We start from the raw sequence: 20,270 nt of genomic DNA, 5'->3' as shown, positions 1-20,270 counted from the left end.
CTCTACAAAAAATTCGATTCTAAGAGTTCAGAGATCAAATGAAATGACCGTGTCAGCAGAATTGTTGTGATAATAGAGGTAGTAAAAAACGAATCCCAATTTGATTCTGATTAACCTTCATTTTCCCCACTGCCACTTACGTGAGGATCACTTTGCTTAAAGATGAAAACAAATTCACTTCTCATTTCTCCTCCGGGCACAGCGTCCCTGTTAGGCACTCGGCAGCTAAAGCCTGTGTGCCTGGCACGTCCGCCACACTGGGACGTGCTCGGAAGGCCACCTTTTCCTCACCCTGTCCCTGTCTCTTTAATCTTCACCGTCGGGCGAGTCCTTCCTCTGTCCATGGGTGGAAGTTGGGCTGCCCAGACTCACTGGTCATTCATTGTAATTACAAACAAAACCAACAACAGAAAAACATCAGTCATTTTACATTATAACTATAGTCTCAATAGTTCAAATTTCATTCAAAGATAAGACTTCTCTTCCTTCCCCAACTAAGGCAACCTGCCAGGAAGGTGGGGTCCAAGGTCGGCTCCTGTCTCCCTAACTCACGTTCTCCCAGTCTGCTGAGCTCAGTGTCCCAGGAGCGGAGAGAAGAGGGGGGAACGGGCAGCTGACTGGAGCAGCTGGAGCAGGCTCTGTGCCTTCTGGGTCCCTGGGGGTCCCTCACCTGAAGGTTCCTCACCTGGGGAAACCACCTAATTCCAACAGATGTTCACCCACTTTGAACCTATATGGGTGAGGGTCCAAACGGGAAGCAGATGGCAGCACTCAAATCAGGTGTTGTGAAGAGAGTTGAATAAAGGTTTATTGACAAAGCTGAGAGCACAGTGTAGGGAGACTGCTGCACCCCAGAGATGGTAACAGCAGCAAGGCAGTGAGCAGAGCAGTGAGTGGGCGCCGGGACCTGATGAGGGAAAGGGCTGTGCAGGGCGTCTCTAGCCGTCTGAGAGCCATGACCTTCAAGCAGTGCATCCCGCTCAGGGCACCTGCAGAGATGATTGGGGGCGGGGGGGGGGGGGGGGCGAGGGGGAAAGAGCTACCTCAGCCTCTTTCTCCTCCTACCCTCCAGTCACTTCAGTCACTTGCCCATGTTCCCCATTGGCTGAGCCCGGCCAGAAGGCGGGTGGAGGGCGGGGGGGGGGGGGGGCGTAGGAAGGCCAGTGTTCTACCAGCCAGCCTCCTGGGACCAGTCTTAGTTGCTGGAGTGTGGAAGAGGGCGGAGGGTGGACTGGAGATGCAAATGGAACGGGTCCAACGCACAGCCCCAGTGCCTGTGGTCCACAGCCAGGCCCCTTCCTGCTGAGGCCCCGTGTCCCCTCCAGGAGGACCTGTTAAAAGGGACCTGAGTCTTCAGTGAACTGCGGGAGAGTCTGATGGCTGCAGCAGCTCACACCGGCTCATGAGGGCTTCCGTGCACAGCTCTTGCCGCTCCAAGTCAGGCGCGTCACGCTGGCAGCTTCAAATCGGCCGTGATGGGAGTGTGTCCACCACAAAGGTTGGCGGCACGACAAGTCAGGGTGTGTGTCTGTTGGTTTATTTGTTTGTTTTCTAAGAGCTGGTGGTTAAACATGTGCCGGCCCAGTGAGGCGACCCCACCCTGACTCTCCCCGGCTGTAGCCCAGGCCGGGTCACAGGGACACAGCGGCAGCTCTTCGCTGTTGCTCCTAGCACACCATCAACCCACACCCTACTCCCTGGAGCAGCAGTGTTCAACCATTTTCACCTCCTGGCACACACAACTAATTATTACAATTCTGCAGACACCAAAAATACATTTTTTGCTTGTCTGACAAAAATAGGTATAATTTTAATTCACTCACATCAGATGGCTATTGTGTTGGCAGGTGTCATTTTTTAATTTAACAATCTAAAGGAAAAGAGATCAGTGCCCCTGACTAAATAGTCAGGTGTTGCATGTTTTAAAAATTCTTGCTGCACACGGTTGAAAATCCCTGCTCTAGAGTTCCTGAGTGGGAATCAGACACCAGCCCACTGTGCATGCACGCGTGCGCGCACACTCACACACACACACACTCCACAAACACACACACACACTCGTACACACACACACACACACACTCCACAAACACACACACACACATGCTCACACACACACACACACTCCCGAGGACGCTGGTCGAGCTTTCTGAGTGGTCTCCTTCGAGCCCTGAGACCACTGTTGTGGGAGGAGAAGGACTGCCACACACGTCGCCCCACGAAGAAGATAAGTGGGCGTAAGGCAGGCGCTCGCTCTCTTTAAGGAAATTCTCTTCAAAAACTTCTCTCGGCCCTTTCCAGTGTGGACATGGGTATTTTGCTTGTCTGCGGCCTCTTGCCGTCTTACTTGGAAGATGTGCAACCCCACTACGTGCTGTCTCAGAACTTCGGACTGTATGTGATACATTTTTGCCAAATGAGCATATTGACTGAACAAATTGCCTAATAGCAGATATGTTTTCCAAACGTGGGAGGACACAGTTTTATCAAAGATCCTCAACCCAATTCCTAAAAGCCCTGACATTCTCTTGTAAGCCAGTCAGGACGATCACCCAGCCCCACCAGCCATCACCGTCAGAGGCACGTGTAGGAGGCAGGGCCGCTCACTCCCACAGGCACCACAGAAACTGTCCCCTGAGAGGCTGTGGGTCCTGAGAACACTACCGACTGGCTGCGTCCCGTGTGACTGACGTGATGGGTTTGGGGGGCACCAGGGTTCCTGCTCACCTCTCTCTGAAAAGCCACGGGGACTGGGCCCTGTGGTCACCACTGGTCAGTGAAGCTGAAGTAACAGAGGTAGAATCTAGAGGGACTCAGATTCAGTTCAGATGCCAGCACGCCTCTGCGTGTGTGTGTGGGGGGGGTGGGGTGGTGAGGAGGCCACGGTGGGCTGGAAAGCAGGTGGGAGGGGCCTCAGCACAGGCTGGCCTCTGGGGGCCAGAAGCCTCGGAGAGCGTCCCCAAGCCAGGCTCTAAGCGGCTGCCACCAGAGAAATGCTGACTAGAAGCCAAAAGATGGGTCTGAGAGTCAAGCAGAAAGGACGGTAAAGAGACGGGAGAGCGTGAGAGCTTTGGGAGAAACCTCGGTGAGGCTGCAGCGAGTAGCCGGCCTCTGTGTGGTCCGCAGCCTCCACAGGGACAGATGGGGAGGGGGAGGAACAGATGCTGGAGAGAGGCCACTCCTGGGCCCATGACCTTGGGCAGAGCGGCCCAGAGCCAACGCAGGGGGGTTACTCAGGTGGGGAGAGACGGTGGTGGCTGCTGTTGAGGGTGCCTGGGCCTGTGTTTTGCTCTGAGCCGCATACCTGATGATTCTGATGGTACGGAAGCAAGGGGGGTCCCCTCTCAGAGGGAGCGCCTGAGGTTGCGGCGGTGAGTGTGCCAGGGCAGCGATCAGCCACAGCGTGTCTGCAGGGCGTCCATCACCCGCGAGTCCCGCCGGCCACGGGCAGCTGTGCTGTTCCGCAGAATCAACACCAGGATGGATGGCGGCACGGAGCGCCCGTTAGCATGCGATCACTTCAGCTGACAATAAATTTGAGCCATTAACCAGGAAATGGGCTGATTGGGAAGCCAGACTCTTTGCCTCTGAGCCGCTGCCCACTGTGGTAACTGAGCCACTGACACCATTCATCTCCGCAAGAACAGACACGTGGACTTCTCGGACAAGGTGGGCTGAGTGAGCCACAGTCTATGAGACAGCGGAGCCCGGGAGGCCCAGAGAGGGTGCCCAGTGCATGAATCACTCGGTGGAGAGCGGAGGCGACCAGCTGATGCCACCCCGGCTCCCAGGTCCCCTCTCCCACAGGAGAGCCACGTACCCCCGCCTGCTCCCATGCCGGGCACTGGCCAGGGGAGGGCCATGTTGGGCCTGTGGCCTTTGCTCTGTGGAAACCCACCGGCCCCTCCCCTCCGGCGTCTCTGGGCACGGGGGCTGAGCCTGGGGGGCGGGCTCCAGCAGGAGCGCTGCAAATGCCAGGGGCCAGGGTGCAGCGGGGCTTTGTTGGTAAAGGGCAGTCTTCACGGGCCGGCACGTGGGAAGAAACGGAGGCTTTGTCTCAGCCCCGGCCCCAGATCTGAAAGGCTTTCGCGGGAAAGAGCATCACCTTCAAATACCAAGGACAAGTCAATACCGGCTTCAATGCTCTGCCCGGGCTTCCTTCATCATCGGAATCGCGTAGGGAGGAAAGGGCGGCGGCTTTGAAGTGGGATGGAGCCGGGGCCCCGAGCTCGGCTCCGCTCAGCAGTGGTGTGATCCTGGGCAGGCTCCTCCCCCGTCAGGACTCCACTTCCCCTCCTGCAGCGGGGCTGCGAGGATTGGATGAGATAAGACACGGGAAGCCCCGACCCACGGAGCAGCCGCACCGTGGGCAGCAGCGTTCAGGTTGACCCAGCACCCACCAGGGCCGCGTGCGGGCAGCTCCAGCCCACAGACAGGTGCCTCTCCTGCTGCCAACCCTGGGGCCCCTTGTCTCCACCGGGGCTCCCAAGGCCTGGCCGGTGGACAGGGGAACGGGCGTGCCAGCTCCGCCGCCACCTGCTAGGACTTGGCATTCTTGCTCTCTCCTGCCTGAAGTGCTTGCATTGAAACAGGGCTCAGAGGCTGCGCGGCGTTTCTTAACAAGGGGTGAGCGTCAGAGCTCGCCAGGGAAAGAATATCAAACAAGATTAACTCGCCATTGTTATTTCACATTTACTGATTCCTTTGCTGTTGCTTAAACTTGATCTGTTCGTTTTTCCTTTCAGAATAGTATAATCTGATCATTCACTCCCATGTTGTTCATCTGGATTTTTAAGATTCTAGAGTCGCTCACATGACAATTTATTTTAGATTTTTGTTGACTCAATAAGAGCACATGTTATTATCTTTGTAGGAGATTTCTACTGATGGCACTAAATCAACCTTATTGATGATACCATCCCTTTCTGTATATAATTATTGATTAGCTAATTTAAATGATGTGACAAAGGGCCAACGGTAATGTGCCCATCAATTCTTCCTTGCTTGTCTTGGGTTTTACTTATTTAGCTACTATAGTGTTTACCAAACAAATGCTTCTGGCTATAAATACTCTAATTTTAAAAAAGGAAAAAAAGAATTCACTGGGGGACCTACCAGCAAACCCTAACTCAGTAGGTCGGGAGTGGGCCCAGCTGTCGATGCTGCTGTGAGCTCCTCTAGTGATTCTCATGTGCACCCCAGGGAGAGCCTGGGCCACCGAAATGCGGTTCTGCACGTTTAAGAAGCTAAATAACTGCACAGGAGAGTTTGGGGGTGGGGGATGTGGGTGTGTGAGTGTGTGTGTGTGTGTGAGTGTGAGTGCATGTGTGTGTGAGTGCATGTGTGTGTGAGAGTGTGTGTGTTAGTGTATGTGTGTGCGTGTGTGTGCGTGTGTGTGCATGTGTGTGAGTGCATGTGTGTGTGAGTGTGTGTGTGTGTGAGTGTGAGTGTGTGTTTGTGTGTGTGAGCATGTGTGAGTGTGTGTGTGTGTGAGTGTGAGAATGTGTGTTAGTGTGTGTGTGTGAGTGTGTGTGTATGTGTGTGAGTGTGTGTGTGTGTTAGTGTGTGTGTGTGAGTGTGTGTGAGTGTGTGTGTGAGTGTGTGTGAGTGTGTGTGTGTGTGAGTGTGTGTGTGTGTGTGTGAGTGTGTGTGTGTTAGTGTGTGTGTGTGTGTGAGTGTGAGTGTGTGTGTTAGTGTGTGTGTGTGAGTGTGTGTGAGTGTGTGTGTGAGTGTGTGAGTGTGTGTGTGTGTGTGTGTGAGTGTGTGTGTGTGTGTTAGTGTGTGTGTGTGAGTGTGTGTGAGTGTGTGTGTGAGTGTGTGTGTGTGTGAGTGTGTGTGTGTGTGTGTGTGTGTAGAGGAGTTCGAGTGCAATCATGCCAGGGAGGAGGGGCACACAGGAGTCTGGCCTTCCCAGTAAGGGCCCCTGTCCTCCTCGTGCTGCTAGTTCCCAAAGACCTGACACTTCAGAGCAGGGGCCGTGTGCGCCGTTTGAGGCTTCAGTCACTGTCTGACAGCCCGGGGCTTCCTCCGTGTGGCGTTCAGATCCGCCGCCGCTGGCATGGAACCCTCCCTCCTCGCCTCTGTGTTGCTTTGGAGCCGGCTGCCCTACGGAGTCACAGTGTGACCCAAAGGCCACTCGGGGCTGCGGCCTCCCAGGCCCTGTCCCAGCCGGACCCTGTGCCTGAGGGGAGGGCTCCCTGTGCCTCCTGTCAGGTGACTGGAGGGCCTGTCCCTGGCCACAGTCCAGTGGGCATGGAGACACACAAAGCCCGATGCCCTTGGTGACTCCCCCTCCGCTGCTCAGCGCTTTTGTTCACTTCCTTTGAGTTCCCAGCCCGTTTGTCTGCAGAAAGGACAGTGAGCCAAGCTCAGGAAGCAGCAGGCGCAGCCAGGGGCTGTCTCCTGGTGGGTTACAAAGCATTTCACTAAGCAAACATCACCTTTGGCAAGAGGCCCCTTTGGTTGTCATGACAACGCGGATAGCTTGTGTCTTGGGGGTATACCGTGCCCTCTTTCTGGCTGCCCAAGGTCCCATGCCCCAGCTCTCCCTCCCAGATCCTTTCAACAGCCCTCGGCATCCTGGCGCCACCTCACATTAACGATTCTTCACTTTGGAGCAGCTTTGTCTTGCTCAGCAAAGAAACCGCTTGGCTTAGATATCAAAGGACGCGATCAAGCTATTCCTCTACTCAAAACCCTCCAGCCTCTGGCATCTCTCAGAGCCGACGTCCTTCCCATGACCTACAAGGTGCTTTGTGACTGGGCCTCCTCACTGGCCTCCGCTCCCACCACTCTCCATCTCCCTGTGTGTGCACATGCAGTGTGTGGGGTGGCAGAGAACGGGGAATGGGAAGTGGAGCTTTAGGGATTTCTCTGGAGCCCCAAAATCATGGCAGGTAGGAGGGGGTACACTCCAGACATGCTGGCCTTTCCACCATTCTCCAGATGCACCAGCAGACACACCTCAGGCTCTTTGCACTCACTCCTTTCTCTCTCCTTTGAATTCTGCACACCCTTTTCTCTCTTCATGCAGGTCCCTGCTCAAATGCCCCTCCTCAGAGAGGCCCCCTGCCTCCCGCCTCACGTGGCTGCCCTCCAGCTTTCTCTCCCCCTGCAGCAGCTCTCAGCCCCTGGCTTTCCACAGGGACGCGGTTTCTGAGGGTCTATCTGCCTTCTCAGGAGACGGCCCTGGCACAGGAGCGGGCCCGTGCCCACACGCATCAACGTTTGTGACGGGAGTGAGTGAGTGACTAGTCCTGGAGTCAGGGCCTGGCTCTGCTGCATGGCAGCTTGATGGCATTGAGCAAGCCACCTGTTACCCTGAGCCTCGGTCTCCTCGTCTGGAAAAGGAGGGGATGAGACCTGCCCGCTGGAGTGATGAGAATGAGTGAGGTGGCACAGTGAGTGCCCCACCGGGGTGGCTGACATGGGCTCCTTTCTCATTCAGCTGCGTTCCGGATGCTCTCCTTGCCCTGGGCTCCCGGACACCCTCGGGCTTCCAGGGCACCTGTAACACCCATCTGCCAGGGAGACCCGCACGGTGCCCCAGGAGAAGGCAGACAGCTACGGGGAAGAGGGAGCCCCACTCCTGCCCAGGGCCCTGCACGCAAGCTGGGCAGCCTGCCTGGCTCAGCCGCCCCGCCCTCTGATTTTCACGAGGCCCCTAGAGACTGCCTGGGGGGGGGGGGGGGCGGGGGAGGCAGGGCGGGTGTCTGAGACGTCCCTGTGCAGCCCGAAGCCCTGCCTCCAGGGCCTGTCAGGCCGTGTGGCTGCAGGACGCCCAGCCAGTCACCACAGAACAGGGCCTTCATGAACTTCTCAGGGGTTCCCAGGTGTGGCCCCACAAGGAGGAAGGAGACCCACAGCTTTACTTTTTAAGAGGCTGGACGGCACATTTGCCTGTTTCAGACACTGTTCAGAGAGGAGTGTTCTGTCCACGTCCCATCCTGCCATTGCCTGTTTGTCGGTAAGATACTTTCTCCAGTTTCTCGCGTCTGACCTCCTTCAAGGCACAGGGCCATGAACCCAGGAGGCGCGAGTGCACCCCGTCTGTGGAGTGTGAGCAGTGCACTGGGGACACGGAGCAGCAGGGCCCGCCCCGGCCTCGGAGGGGCTCCGGCGCCTGTGCTGGGGACCCGTGGCCGCATGGCCGGCTGTCTGGCTCCTCAGGACCCGTCCGGAGCACGGTGTGGGTGACAGTGGAGTCCGCAGCTCTGGAGTCTGTGGCGTCTGCATCTCCTGTGTTTCAATGAGGAGTCAGACGCTGCTCGGTCACTTCAGAAGTCACAGTCGACACTTGACGCAAGGGAGAGAAAGTGACTGGTGCCTGGAAGACACAGCACAGACTCCTAGTCCGCTTAGCACATTTATCAATGAGTCCGATGAGGACAGGAACAGCAGCCCAAGGGGAAAATAAGTCCCTCTCAGCAGGCTAACCCCCCCCCCCAATAAATGGGGGGTGTTGCATTTGTGATCAAAAGGGCAATCACACTGAAATAGGGTGCTTTGACAACCACTCATAAAAATATGAAAATGTGTAGCCCTAGCCAGTTTGGCTCAGTGGATAGAGCGTCAGCCTGCAGACCAAATTCATGGTCTGATTCTGGTCAAGAGCATGTACCTCAGTTTGTCTCACATCGATGTTTCTCTTTATCTTTCCCTCTCTCTTGCACTCTCCCTAAAAATCCATGGAAAAATATCCTTGGGTGAGGATAAATAAAATAAAAATATCGAAGTGTTTAAACTGACCTCAAGCTTACTAATGGCCAATGACAGCCTGTCAGGGCCGTGACAACGACCAAGTGGCTGGAATACAGTCCCGGGCACTGCCTGGAATAAACACCTAGCTCTTTGGAACCAGCTCTGTCCCTTGTCAGCTGTGTGACCTTGGGTTATTCACAGCCCTCTCTGAGCCTCCGAATCTAAGTGAAGTGAGGCAACGCCTTCCCTGCTCGGCTTTTTGAGAATCAGTAAGAAGGTGTGGTGAGCACTTGACAGACCCCAGCATCGAGAAGGCACTCAGTCAATGGTCATTGTTAGTATTCACCTGCTATGGAAATAAAGGGCGTGAAGCCTGCACAGCCAGGAGAGCTTTGCCCCTTGCAGACCTCTCTGGAATGTTCTGTCCAGACTCAGGCTTTAGATTTAAGATCAGTTAGACAACTGTCAGTGAGTCCTCGATGAGGAAAGAGTCAGCCTGAGAATAAAGCTCCAAACACACATGGTATTTTGTTGTTGTTGTTAAGATATTTAAAGAGCCAGCAAATTAGGAGGACATGCTATGCTCTTGTTAAGATCCAAAGTGGAGGTGAAAGAAGTTAGTGTGGTAGCTCTCAGCTCAAGTAAGAGGAAACCGAGCTGACCAGTCAGCATGGCTCAGTGGTTGAGCATCGACCTAGGAATCAGGAGGTCGCGGTTCGATTCCCAATCAGGGCACATGCCCAGGTTGCGGGCTTGATCCCCAGTGGAGGACACAGCCCTCCCCGCGGCCCGGCCATGCCCCTGTCATGGGCAGGGGATCTGAGAGTGGGTCTCAGCTCTGGGTGCACTGCATGGGTTAGTCAGGCTTGGGAACCACTGCTTTAGAGGGAAGTCAAAACCAGGAGGCTAGAGAACTGAGCCCCTCGGCGGGCACAGAAAAGACATGGACCGGTTTAGTGGTGTCTTCCTGGTTTGCACAGGGCTCTGTATCCGAGGATGGGCGATGCTATTTTGCATCCTCCCTGGGGATTCTAGAGGAAATGCGTGAACCTAATAGCAAAAGGACTAGTGGGACGTAAAGAAGAATTCTCCTCCCCTGACAGATGTTGGGCAGTGGAAGGACGACTGGCTGAGCGGACTCACAGGAGCCCCCGGGGGCCTCCATCGGAGCAGAGGGCGCCAGCCAGGGGAGGTCCCATCCCAAGGCCCCAGAGGAGCTCCCAGAGTCCCCTTTCATCTTGGGGTGCACCCTAACCCTTTGACTTCCTTCCTCGTTGAGGTAAACATGAGCATCGCTCTCCCTTCTCCAGGTGTCACAGAGAACATGCCCACGCCCGCGGTGCCAGACCTGCACGAAGAGAAGCTGCGGTCACAGCTGGAGGAGGAAAAGAGAAGGTGCCCTTTCTTTCTCCTTGTCCCCCTGCCTCAGCTCAGAGGGCTCCACAGAGCCCCCCACCCCCACCCCCAGCTCAGAGGGCTCCACGGAGGCTGGGAGCTGCCCTGGGCCGGCAGAGAGGCCGTGCCCGCCCAGGCCTGGAGCTTCTCTAGAAGTGGGTCCAGCTGTTGGGTCCTGAAACAGCTGGAGAGGTGCTGCCTCTGAGCAGGCAGATGTGGTGCATGAACCCCGGGCTGGTGAGGTGGAATGAGAAGCAGGAAGAGTATCAGGAAGGGAGAGCTGGAGGCTGCTGGCACCTCCTCCCCCCTATTCCAGGCTGAGGCTGCATGAGCAGCCAGTCCTGTCTACTGCTGCCATCTAGGGGAGCCAAGAGATATGACCACGGGGGTCTTCCTTCCACCTGCAGCTTGGCCCACTTCCCTCCTCTGCCTCCTGATCCCTAAGGCGTCCTGAGAACATCAGACCCTCGTGCAGCCATTGAGGGTCCCCCGGTGTTTTCGGTCACAGAGTGAGCACCCCCAAGCACACAGAGCCGTGTGGCCATTACCGACACAGCGTGTCACAGCGTCTTGCTAACACTCCAGCCGAGCGCCTCAGCCCATCCATTCCTTCATGCGTTCAACCAATGTTTGCGGTCTCCTCCCTGCCGTGGAGAGACTTTGGGGAGACCAAACAAGCCACCTCCTTGCCCCCAAAGTGTCACTGTGACACAGGCCACCCCCGGGCTGGTTAGGCATGCACCCCGAGCACACACCCGCCCCCCACCCGACCCTCCTGAGACTTCAGAACAAGACCCCACGCAGACGATGGGCAGGTCACTCCTGCCACATCCCCCTTCCGAAAGCTCGCACTGCCCTGCACTGCCCTCCGGGCCCCGGTTCACTCCCCTGTGGTCCTCTTTCTCCCACGCTCTGTTTATTTTCTGGTTCCTTTCAATCCTCCCTCTGTGTCTGTGCTGCCCCCGTCCTGTCCCCTTGGTCCACACTCCCAACCACGGGGCCCTCTCAGAAGTCAGGGTGTCTCTGTAGAGGACAATCCCTTGGACAACCTCTGACTCTGTGGCCTGCCCAGCACCCCCAGGCGCACGAACAAAGGTAGTGCCACTTTGGGGCCTGGGCTTGATGGTGAGCCAGCGCAACGGGAGGCCGTGAAGTCTGGTCCTAGAACAGAGAGCCGTCCCCATCCTGGCTGCTCTCCCTATGAACTCTGTGTCACAGAGCAAGTTACTTAACCGCTCCAGCTGAGGTTCCAGCTCTGCCAAGTGGAGAGGAACTGTGTGCATCCATAGGGCTGTGCAGAGGGTACAATGAGCGCATATATGTCCAGGGCCTGCAGCAATGCCTGCCCCTCACAAGTGCTCAGTAATGGCAGTTACTGCTCTGGGAGACGGGACCTTCATCTCACACACAGGCCCACGAGCCCACGGGACAGAAACACCAAGCGCTGCTTCCCTGTGGTGGGTGGGAAACCTGGCACCACACTCTGGCCTCGGTGGGCAGCATGAGGGTCCCAGTCCTATTACCAGCGCAGCCCTGTGAGGCCACGGAGGCACAGGTCCTCAGCCAACAGCCCATCCACAGCCCCACCTCCTTCCAGAGACTCTCACTGCTCCTGCCTGATGCCCCTGCAGGTATAAAACCATGTTCACGCGCCTGAAGGCCCTGAAGGTGGAGATTGAGCACCTGCAGCTGCTCATGGACAGAGCCAAGGTGAAGCTGCAGAAGGAGTTTGAGGCCTGGTGGGCAGCGGAGGCCAGCAGCCTGCAGGTACGGGTGGCTGCAAGGCCCTGCTGGGGCTGGGGGAGGGCAGGGCAGCGGGGGAGGGGCAGACACAGCCCCCTGGGGCTGCCAGGGGGAGGGTTTCAGCACACGAGGCCACAGGCTCTCAGCCCCGGCATGAAGCAAGTGCTTATTTTGGTAACAAGGAATTCAGGTGATCTGGGCTCACTGTTTCCTTGCTCAGTGCCTGTCTCATGGAAAGGTGGGGGATGGAAGGTGCACGCCCCAAACCGGTGGATCAAAACAGGGCACACCACCATTGCTTTGCATGATGTTCTCCTGTGATAACATATTAACAACACTGATTGATTTTTCTTATTACAATGATATAGATTATAAAAATGTTAGAAAATACAGAAAACCACGAAGGAGTAAAGATCACCATAAATAACGCCACCACTTAAGGAAACCAATATTATCATGTTGGATCATATTATTCTATCACATGTCTATGCATATATATTCATGTTTGTATAAAACTAGAATCGTGTTGGTCTCCCGGCGGCTCAAAGGCATGTTTGCTTAATTACGGAGCATCACTGCTCTCCCACGCTGTGATTTCTTCGCCAGAGTCCTACGGCCGGCACCATCCCATCACACGGATCTGTTTTAGTCTCCTTAACTCCTCCATTGCTTAATGTTTAGGTTATTTCTAGTATTTCACTGGAAACACATTTGTAGATAAACCTTTGCATATCTGAACAAATTCTTAAAAGTTCCCTATCATATAGTGAAGCTAAGATAATCTGGGGGGAACGTTAGCTTAGCCCCGGTTCCAGTTGTCCTCGGGCTCCCTGGCCGTGGTGCAGGGAGTGATGACCTGCACACGGTCGTGTCACCTGCACAGCTGGCAGACCCGCAGGGACCATCTGACAGACAACAAAACTGATCCAAAGAAGCATTTGCCCCAAAAGCCAGGCAGCAGATCCCAACATGTTACCAAGTGGCCATAGGGGCGGATTATAGGGAAGAATCTATCTATATAAAACCCTAACATGCAAATAGACCAAACGGCAGAACAACCGAACAACCAAACAACTGGTCGCCATGACATGCACTGACCACAGGGGGCGCATGCAGAACATGGCGGGCGTCGGCTGCCGCAGGATGGTGGAGCAGGTGAGCGGGGGCACCAGACCAAGGCGGGGCACCGGTCCCTGTCATTGGGGCAAGCCTCTGGTGGTCACTGAAAATTCTTTGCTCCCCCAGGCCGTGGTCCCGCCCAGTGCTCGCACCTGCTGCCTGCGCTGGAGCTGCTGCTCACACCCACTGCTTGTGCCAGCGCCAGCCCCAATAGGTCAGCACTGTCAACGGTGTGAGCAGCAGCCGCCAGCCCCTATTGCCCCTGAGGGCTTCTCTATCTCCCCCTGCTTCTGGGGGGCGATCGTAGCAGCAGCTGCCACTCATACCTGCTGCTGGTGGCAGTCCTAATCGCTTCGTACCATCAGAGGGTGCGAGCAGGGCTGGCACCATCAGCACGTGGGCACAGCAGCAGTGGGAGTGGGGCTGCCAGCAGACAGAGGACCAGGGGGCTGTGGTGGGAGGGGCCGGGGGGCATGGAGGATGGGCCAAGACCCGCCCCTGTGCCCACCGCAGCCTCACGACCCACAGTTCCTTTCAAGGTGCACGAATTCATGCACTGGGCCCCTAGTATTTAGATAAAATTAAACACACATGATGACAAAAAAACAACACAATAACAATAAGACTGAAATACTGTTCACAAAGTATTTTAAAACGAGGTTACGGTATGATAATATGTACAGCACTTTACACATGCATTCATGAATAAGGTCTAGGGCAGGCCCAATACTTACTATAATTTCAAAGAAATGATGACCACAATATTTCAAGATTTCTGTAACTGTAATGCGATATGATGATCTCTATGATTTGTACTGGTGATGAAGTCGCTGGTACTGTTAATCTGATGGTGGTTAGTTGTCTACATGTTAAATTTCAGGTAGAAGTTGGGAAAAATAAAGATGTAATTGGTTCCCATCCACGTCCACAGTGCCCCTGGGTCTGCCTGTCCCCCAGGAAAGACCCCATCCTGGTTTGTCATCAAGAGTGAGGTGCCAGCCATTGCAGCACCCAAGGGGGCTCCATGGCTGAACAGGGGTGAGGGGCATCCCGTGCAACTCGGGCCGGCTGACAGGGTCCGACAGTCTATGACTTACAGAGGCAGTGGAAGCCAGGGAGCCAAGGTGTCATCTCCGTGGGTCCTCTGTCCACAGACATCACTCAAACCAAAGGGGCCAGGTGACCGCAGCAGGGATGACGGGCACCCTGTTGCCCGGGAACTGGCTCTGAGCAGTTTCACAGGCTGCGATGTACCCGGGTTGGCTAGGCAGACGCCTTACGCCTCGGCAGGACGTGAGAGGCGATGAGAAGCTCCCACGACAGTGTCCTGGGGGACAGGGGGCCAGTGGGAAGTGCCCCGTGCTCTCGTGCTCTCGGAGCGTCACGGGCACCCTGCCCAGGCCCAGATGAGCTGCAGCTGGAGCCCTCCCACGAGCCCTGAGTGCGGATGTGTGGTTCCAGGGCACGTGGTGGAGCTGTTCCCGCACGAGGTGCTCGGTGGTGTCCTCCCGCCTCGGGCCGCATCCCCCTGTGACCGGGGATGCAAAACCAGAAAGGACTTCGGAGAACTGTCAGCTCACATTTTATTTTATTTTTTAATATATTTTCATCGATTTCAGAGAGGAAGGGAGAGGGAGAGAGAGATAGAAACATCCATGATGAGAGAGAATCACTGATCAGCTGCCTCCTGCAGGCCCCCCACTGGGGATCGAGCCCACAGCCCCGGCATGTGCCCTGACCGGGAATCGAACCTTGACCTCCTGGTTCACAGGTCAACGCTCAACCACTGAGCCACGCCAGCCGGGCAGATCCCATTTTAAACATTGTTTGCTAACGGCAGGAAGGACTGCATGCTCAACGTGGAAAACGTAGCCCAGATCGCACACGGCCTGTGCCCCGCCGCCCACGGGTGATATGCAGGTGCCGCTCACTACAGTCATCACTGTGTCTAGATTTGCTTTTCCCGCGTATGTCAGATGCACCAACTTCCATAGCTAGTTCTTTCCCCGTAAGAACTAAGCCAGGGCCCTTCCCCAGCCTCAGACTCAGGCTAACACCGTGCGACGCTGCTTGGCCCACAGGCGGACCCTCCGGCAGGGAACTCACCCCGTCACACGCAGCCGCTCCCACCCAGGCCCGGGTCCCAACACGAGAGGCCCCCGCTTCTCTCTAACCAGAGGTAAGAGGAGAGCTCGGCTGACAGGGTTGGGGCGCCCCAGAACGGCTCCCCACTGTCCTCCTCGCTGCTCAGCTGCTCTGAGGTCTCTGTGGGAGGAGCAGTCACTCTGTTAAATCACGTGTGGACGCCAGGCAGTGGCTTCCCGGCTTGTTTGGTCACCCCCCCACCCCCACCCCCACCTCCAGTCCCTCCCCAGCTCTGACGCTGCAGACCCACTGCCATGGCAACAAGAGAGCCCTTCACCGCACAGGCCCTGGTCCAGCGCCTGAGCAGGGAGAGGGGTCGGCAGTGGGAGGGCAGGGTGGTGGGGAGAGTGGGTGTTGGCGGCAGGGCAGAGGGTAGTCAGCCTGCCAGGAGCTCTGGTGAAAGGCTGTGAGGACAGATGCGGGCAGCGCCCGTGAGGGTGAGGATGGCCCAGAGCCAGTTTCTGGAATGTCGGCCTGACCCAGCAGGGATGCACCTCCCCACACACCGCCTTGGAGGGCAGGTTCCTTCTCACACCACCCACGGCATCATCTCTCCAACCACACAGCTCAGGCGGTACAGCCAGTGCCATGTGCCCCGGCCACCTGCAGCCCCAGACGGAGAGGACCTCCCCCCCACCCCCTACTCCACCCCCCACCCCCACCCCTCACTGCAGAGGCCAGGCAGGGTGGGGCCTTGCTCTACCACCTGGGAGCCGCCTCTGACGGGTGAAGGGCAGTGGGGCTCTCTGGTTGGGGAGTGTTGGGGGAGGGGCTGTCAGACAGTCCCCGTGATGGGATGGGGCGGCTGGCACTCCACCTCTGGCCTTCTTCTCAATAACCCAAACCCCAGCCAAGTCATGAGGAAAGCAGCAAGGCCCGTGGAGGGGCGTTCTCCAGGCTCCCCTCCCCTCCCCCCCCCCCACCAGTCCTCCCCAGGGCTGCCAAGGAACCAGCCACAGACGCGAGGAGCCTGAGCAGATGCAGCGACTAGAACTGTGATGTGCTGTCCCCGATGGGGCCCTGGACCAGAAAGCACATTCCAACAAAAAACCGAGAAAAGCCTGCCCGGCCAGTGTGGCTCAGTGGTTGAGCATCGACTCATGAACCAAGAGGTCACCAGTTTGATTCCCATTCAGGGCACATGCCCGGGTTTCAGGCTCCATCCCTAGTGGGGGGCGTGCGGGAGGCGGCCGATCAATGATCCTCTCTCATCACTGATGTTTCTATCTCTCTCTCTCCCTCTCCCTTCCCTCTGTCCATCTCTTCTTTCCATCTGACCCCCAAGGAGTCCCCCCAGTTGAGACTTTCCCAAAGGATATGCTGAATCGTCCTCAAAGCTCTTCCCAGCAGCGGGCCCTTGGGCAAGCCAGCTCCCCCTTTGGGATTCCCTCTCTCTGTCAGATGCACCAGGGTCCCTCCGACACTGTTGCTCTATGAACAGATGAGTGTCCCAGTGCCACCGAGGAGCCGCTGGAGCGAGAGAGCGAGCCCGCTGGTGTCTGCACCTGGGCTCCAGCGAGGCCGCTGCTGATGGGCTCGGCGGGCAGGGCCGCTCCGCTCCAAGTTTCTCTGAAAGAAACCGGATTCCGTCACCTCCCAAGGGTGTGCAGAGCCTGCCCGCTGCACACACTAAATTCACAGCTCTGAATGGCAACCGGGAGGTCTAATTGATATAAATATTGCTTATTAATCCTTATTAAGAAAGATAATAAGTTCTGGTGGCTGGTATGCTCTCTCCAGAACAAATATAAACATGAGAAATGAATTGAGCGTCAGGCTGGCTGGTCAGGAGAGGGGACAAAAGTAATTTGTTACATGAGGGATCAGACACCAGGCGATGGCATCGGTGCCCCCGGGGCAGCTTAGGGACCAGCCTCCGCATCGTGCCATGCTCCTGCCTGAGCTGGTCGTGGCAACCGGCTGGGCGTCAGGACTGCAGGGCCTTCTCCGCCATGGTGTGGTCACCAGGCCCTTCTGCCAGGCCCTGTCCAGCTCTGCCCCTTCCATCCACTCCCCACAGTTTGGCTCCTGTGAACACGCCCTGGAATCTTAGAACAGGCTCCGCTGGGAAACCATTGAGTCACTGACGCATTTGTGTGCCAATGACTTGGTTCTGTAAGGTTTGCTACAGCTTCCAAGCTGACCTGGACCCTTCTCTCCTTCTCTCCTCGCCCTCCCCGCCCCCGCACCAAGAACTCCAGTTCTAGCCCAAAGAATTGGCCTCTGTTCCCTAAAGAAGAGCACGCAGAGCCTGCCACCTTGTGGCTGCCTCTGGTCCTGCAGCTGCCTTCCAGCCGGCCCACACACTCAGTGGGGAGGTTCTGGGATGCTGGGAAATACTAGTGAGCAGCCCGGGCTCTGATTTCCTTTCCTGCCTGTTTGGCCCACCGCCCTGAACCTGAGGAGGCAGGCCCAGGGGAGAAGCCCCGCTGCTGGGAGAGACGGGAGGGGCTGAGGGCTGCGGCAGAGGACGGAGGACGGGGCTGCACTCATGGGCGGGACCGCAGGTTGTCAGGCCTATGGAGTTCCTTGGACTCGGTGCAGATGTGGCAAAGCTGGTGCACCTGTCTCGAACCCTGGCCTGCCTCGGCCTGAGTGTTCCCTGTAAAAGGAAGGTTCTGACCAGGAGACTCTTCAGGCCTCTTCCAGCTCTGACGTGTGTGTAGGCAGGACCCTCCCAAGGCCAGAGAGAGAGGACCCCATCCTGACCCTGGCATGGGGACAGCTCTGGCCACTGGCCCTTTACCTCCCAGGGGGTACTCCTGGGATCTGCTATTTGCAACCAAGAATCCAAGGCCAGGCCAATATACCAGGCAGCCTAGTAAAATGGGCAAATTGCATGTGCGTGAGCTGTTGGATCTGACGTCTCGCTCAGGAAGCACAGCGCTGGTCAGCTGGGGCCTCCTAAGGGCAGTTGGTGTGGCCAGGGAAACGCCACGCGTCTCCAGAGTACTCCCCCAGAACACCGGGGGGGGGGGGGGGCAGTTAATAAAGCATCATGGCTGAGAGCATGGATTCGGAGGCTTCGAGAGTCATGATTGGGTCCAGATTCAGCCACTGGCCAGCCGGGTAACTTTGAGAATTTTTTAAACTTCTCTAAGCCTCCATTTTCTCGTGTCTATAATGGGGACAATGAGGCCATTGCAGAGCACACTGCCAGGGCCTGGTGTGCAGACCCTGTCTACGACTGACATTTGTGATCTTCGTTGTTTTCGTTCAACTTGCATACCCAGTACATGCAGTGCTCCAATATGAAAATTAATGTATAAGCCAGTGATGGCGAACCTCTTGTGCTCGGCGTGTCAGCATTTTGGAAAACCCTAACTTAACTCTGGTGCCGTGTCACATATAGAAATTTTTTGATCTTTGCAACCATAGTAAAACAAAGACTTATATTTTTGATATTTATTTTATATATTTAAATGCCATTTAACAAAGAAAAATCAACCAAAAAAAATGAGTTTGCGTGTCACCTCTGACGCGCGTGTCAGAGGTTCGCCATCACTGGTCTAAGCGATCGTCATGGACTGAATGTTTGTGCCCCTGACTCAGACAGGAATGGGCACCAGAAGTGGTGCTGCTACAGCAAAAAACAAAAGGTGCTGAAACAGCTGTGAAACCAGGTAATGGGGCGAGGCGGGAAAGCTTTGAAGTGCAGAGGAAGCCGAGATTGTCCTAAAGGGACTTTTAAAACCAATTCTGGGAAGGGTTCATCATGGACGGAGAAGAGCTGTGGAGAAAGCTCCTGTCTTTTAGAGAAGAGACATAATCGTGTCCAGAATGTTGGTAGAAATTGGGTGGTAAAGGCCATTCTGAGGTCTCGGGCAGAAATGAGGAGCGTGCTATTTGAAGGACAGGCAGTCCTTGTAATACCCTGGCAAAGAACTCGGCTGAGCTGTGTTCATGTTCCAGTATTTGTGGAAGGTCCAGTTTACAGGTGATGAACCTGGTGTTAGCCAAGGAGATTTCTAAGCCAAGTGTGGAAGGAATGGCTCGGCCCCTCCTGGCTGCTTAGAGTGAAATGTAAGAGAGTCATGACTTGAAGGTGACCTTATTAAGCAAAAATGACTGGAATGTACAGATTTGGAGACTCCTCCGCCTGTCCAAGCTGCAAAAACTAAGCAAGTGTCTCCAGAAGAGAACCCCAGGGTACGGCCGAGCGACCACAAGATGAGTGTGGGTGTGACCCGGGGACGGGATCGGCCGCCCCACCAGGAGCACTGACATGGTGAGCTGAGGAGGAGGAGTGGGGACGGGACGAGGCAGGCTGCCGGACTTCCTGGATTTTACGGGATGGAACCACAGCGCTACTCTGCCGTGAATACCACCGTTCCTCCAGCAAGAGGAGAATGACCCCAAAGGCCATTCAGAGCCTCAGGGCTGCCCCCCTGTTTCAAAAGGAGGACCCACCGGCTTGCTTTCCACGGGCCAAGACTGGGGGACATGCAGCAGAACCGTGAGGGCATGACCCCGGCCCAGCAGAGCCTGGCTGATCACCCCACTGGGACCAGCGGGCAGATCATCAAGCTGAGGAGGATGATGGTTGAGCCTTAAGATCTCCTGGTGTTGGCCTTGTGAGGATTTAGACTCCCTGGGGACCCATCACCTTCCTTATTTCCTGTCCTCCCTTTTGGAAGGGGAAGGTTTATGCCCGTGGTCGGCAAACTGCGGCTCTCGAGCCACATGCGGCTCTTTGGCCCCTTGAGTGTGGCTCTTCCTAAGCCTTAGGAGTACCCTAATTAAGTCAATAACAATGTACCTACCTATATAATTTAAGTTTTAAAAATGGCTCTCAAAAGAAATTTAAATCGTTGTATTGTTGATATTTGGCTCTGTTGACTAATGAGTTTGCCAACCACTGGCCTATGCTGAGCCTGTCCCCGCACAGCTGGAGGGCAATTTTGCCTCAGGATGAAATGAATCAAGAGTGCCTTGCGTCTCACCCAGAGCTGATTAAATGCTATTCAGATGAGACTTTGGACTTTAGGCTTAGTGTTGATGCTGGAACAAGCTAGGAAGGGGGGGGGGGGGCGGGCGGGAAGGATGGAATGAGGACATGAATTTGGGGGCATCGGGGGGTGGGATGTTACAGACGAATGTGCCTCCCAAACTGGTATGCTGAAACCTAACCCCAATGGGCTGGTACTTGGAGGTGGGGTCTTTGGAGG

At 56.0% G+C, this 20,270-nt stretch overlaps 1 protein-coding gene across 1 annotated transcript in view; it reads left to right on the top strand.

Annotated features, from left to right (window-relative positions):
• Positions 1–20,270, top strand: part of KIF6 (kinesin family member 6) — a 380,047-nt gene that overhangs the window by 350,051 nt on the left and 9,726 nt on the right. Inside the window, exons 17-19 of the mRNA XM_081094290.1 lie at positions 10,011–10,095; positions 11,727–11,862; positions 15,039–15,136. Coding sequence (XP_080950416.1) covers positions 10,011–10,095; positions 11,727–11,862; positions 15,039–15,136 — 319 coding nt within the window. The remainder of the gene's footprint in view (positions 1–10,010; positions 10,096–11,726; positions 11,863–15,038; positions 15,137–20,270) is intronic.

The sequence above is a fragment of the Myotis nattereri genome (assembly GCF_964212035.1).
Source record: "Myotis nattereri genome assembly, chromosome: 6".
Classification (NCBI taxonomy): domain Eukaryota; kingdom Metazoa; phylum Chordata; class Mammalia; order Chiroptera; family Vespertilionidae; genus Myotis; species Myotis nattereri.
Note: the sequence above shows the minus strand (reverse complement) of the source record. Positions and strands in the feature narration are given on the sequence as shown.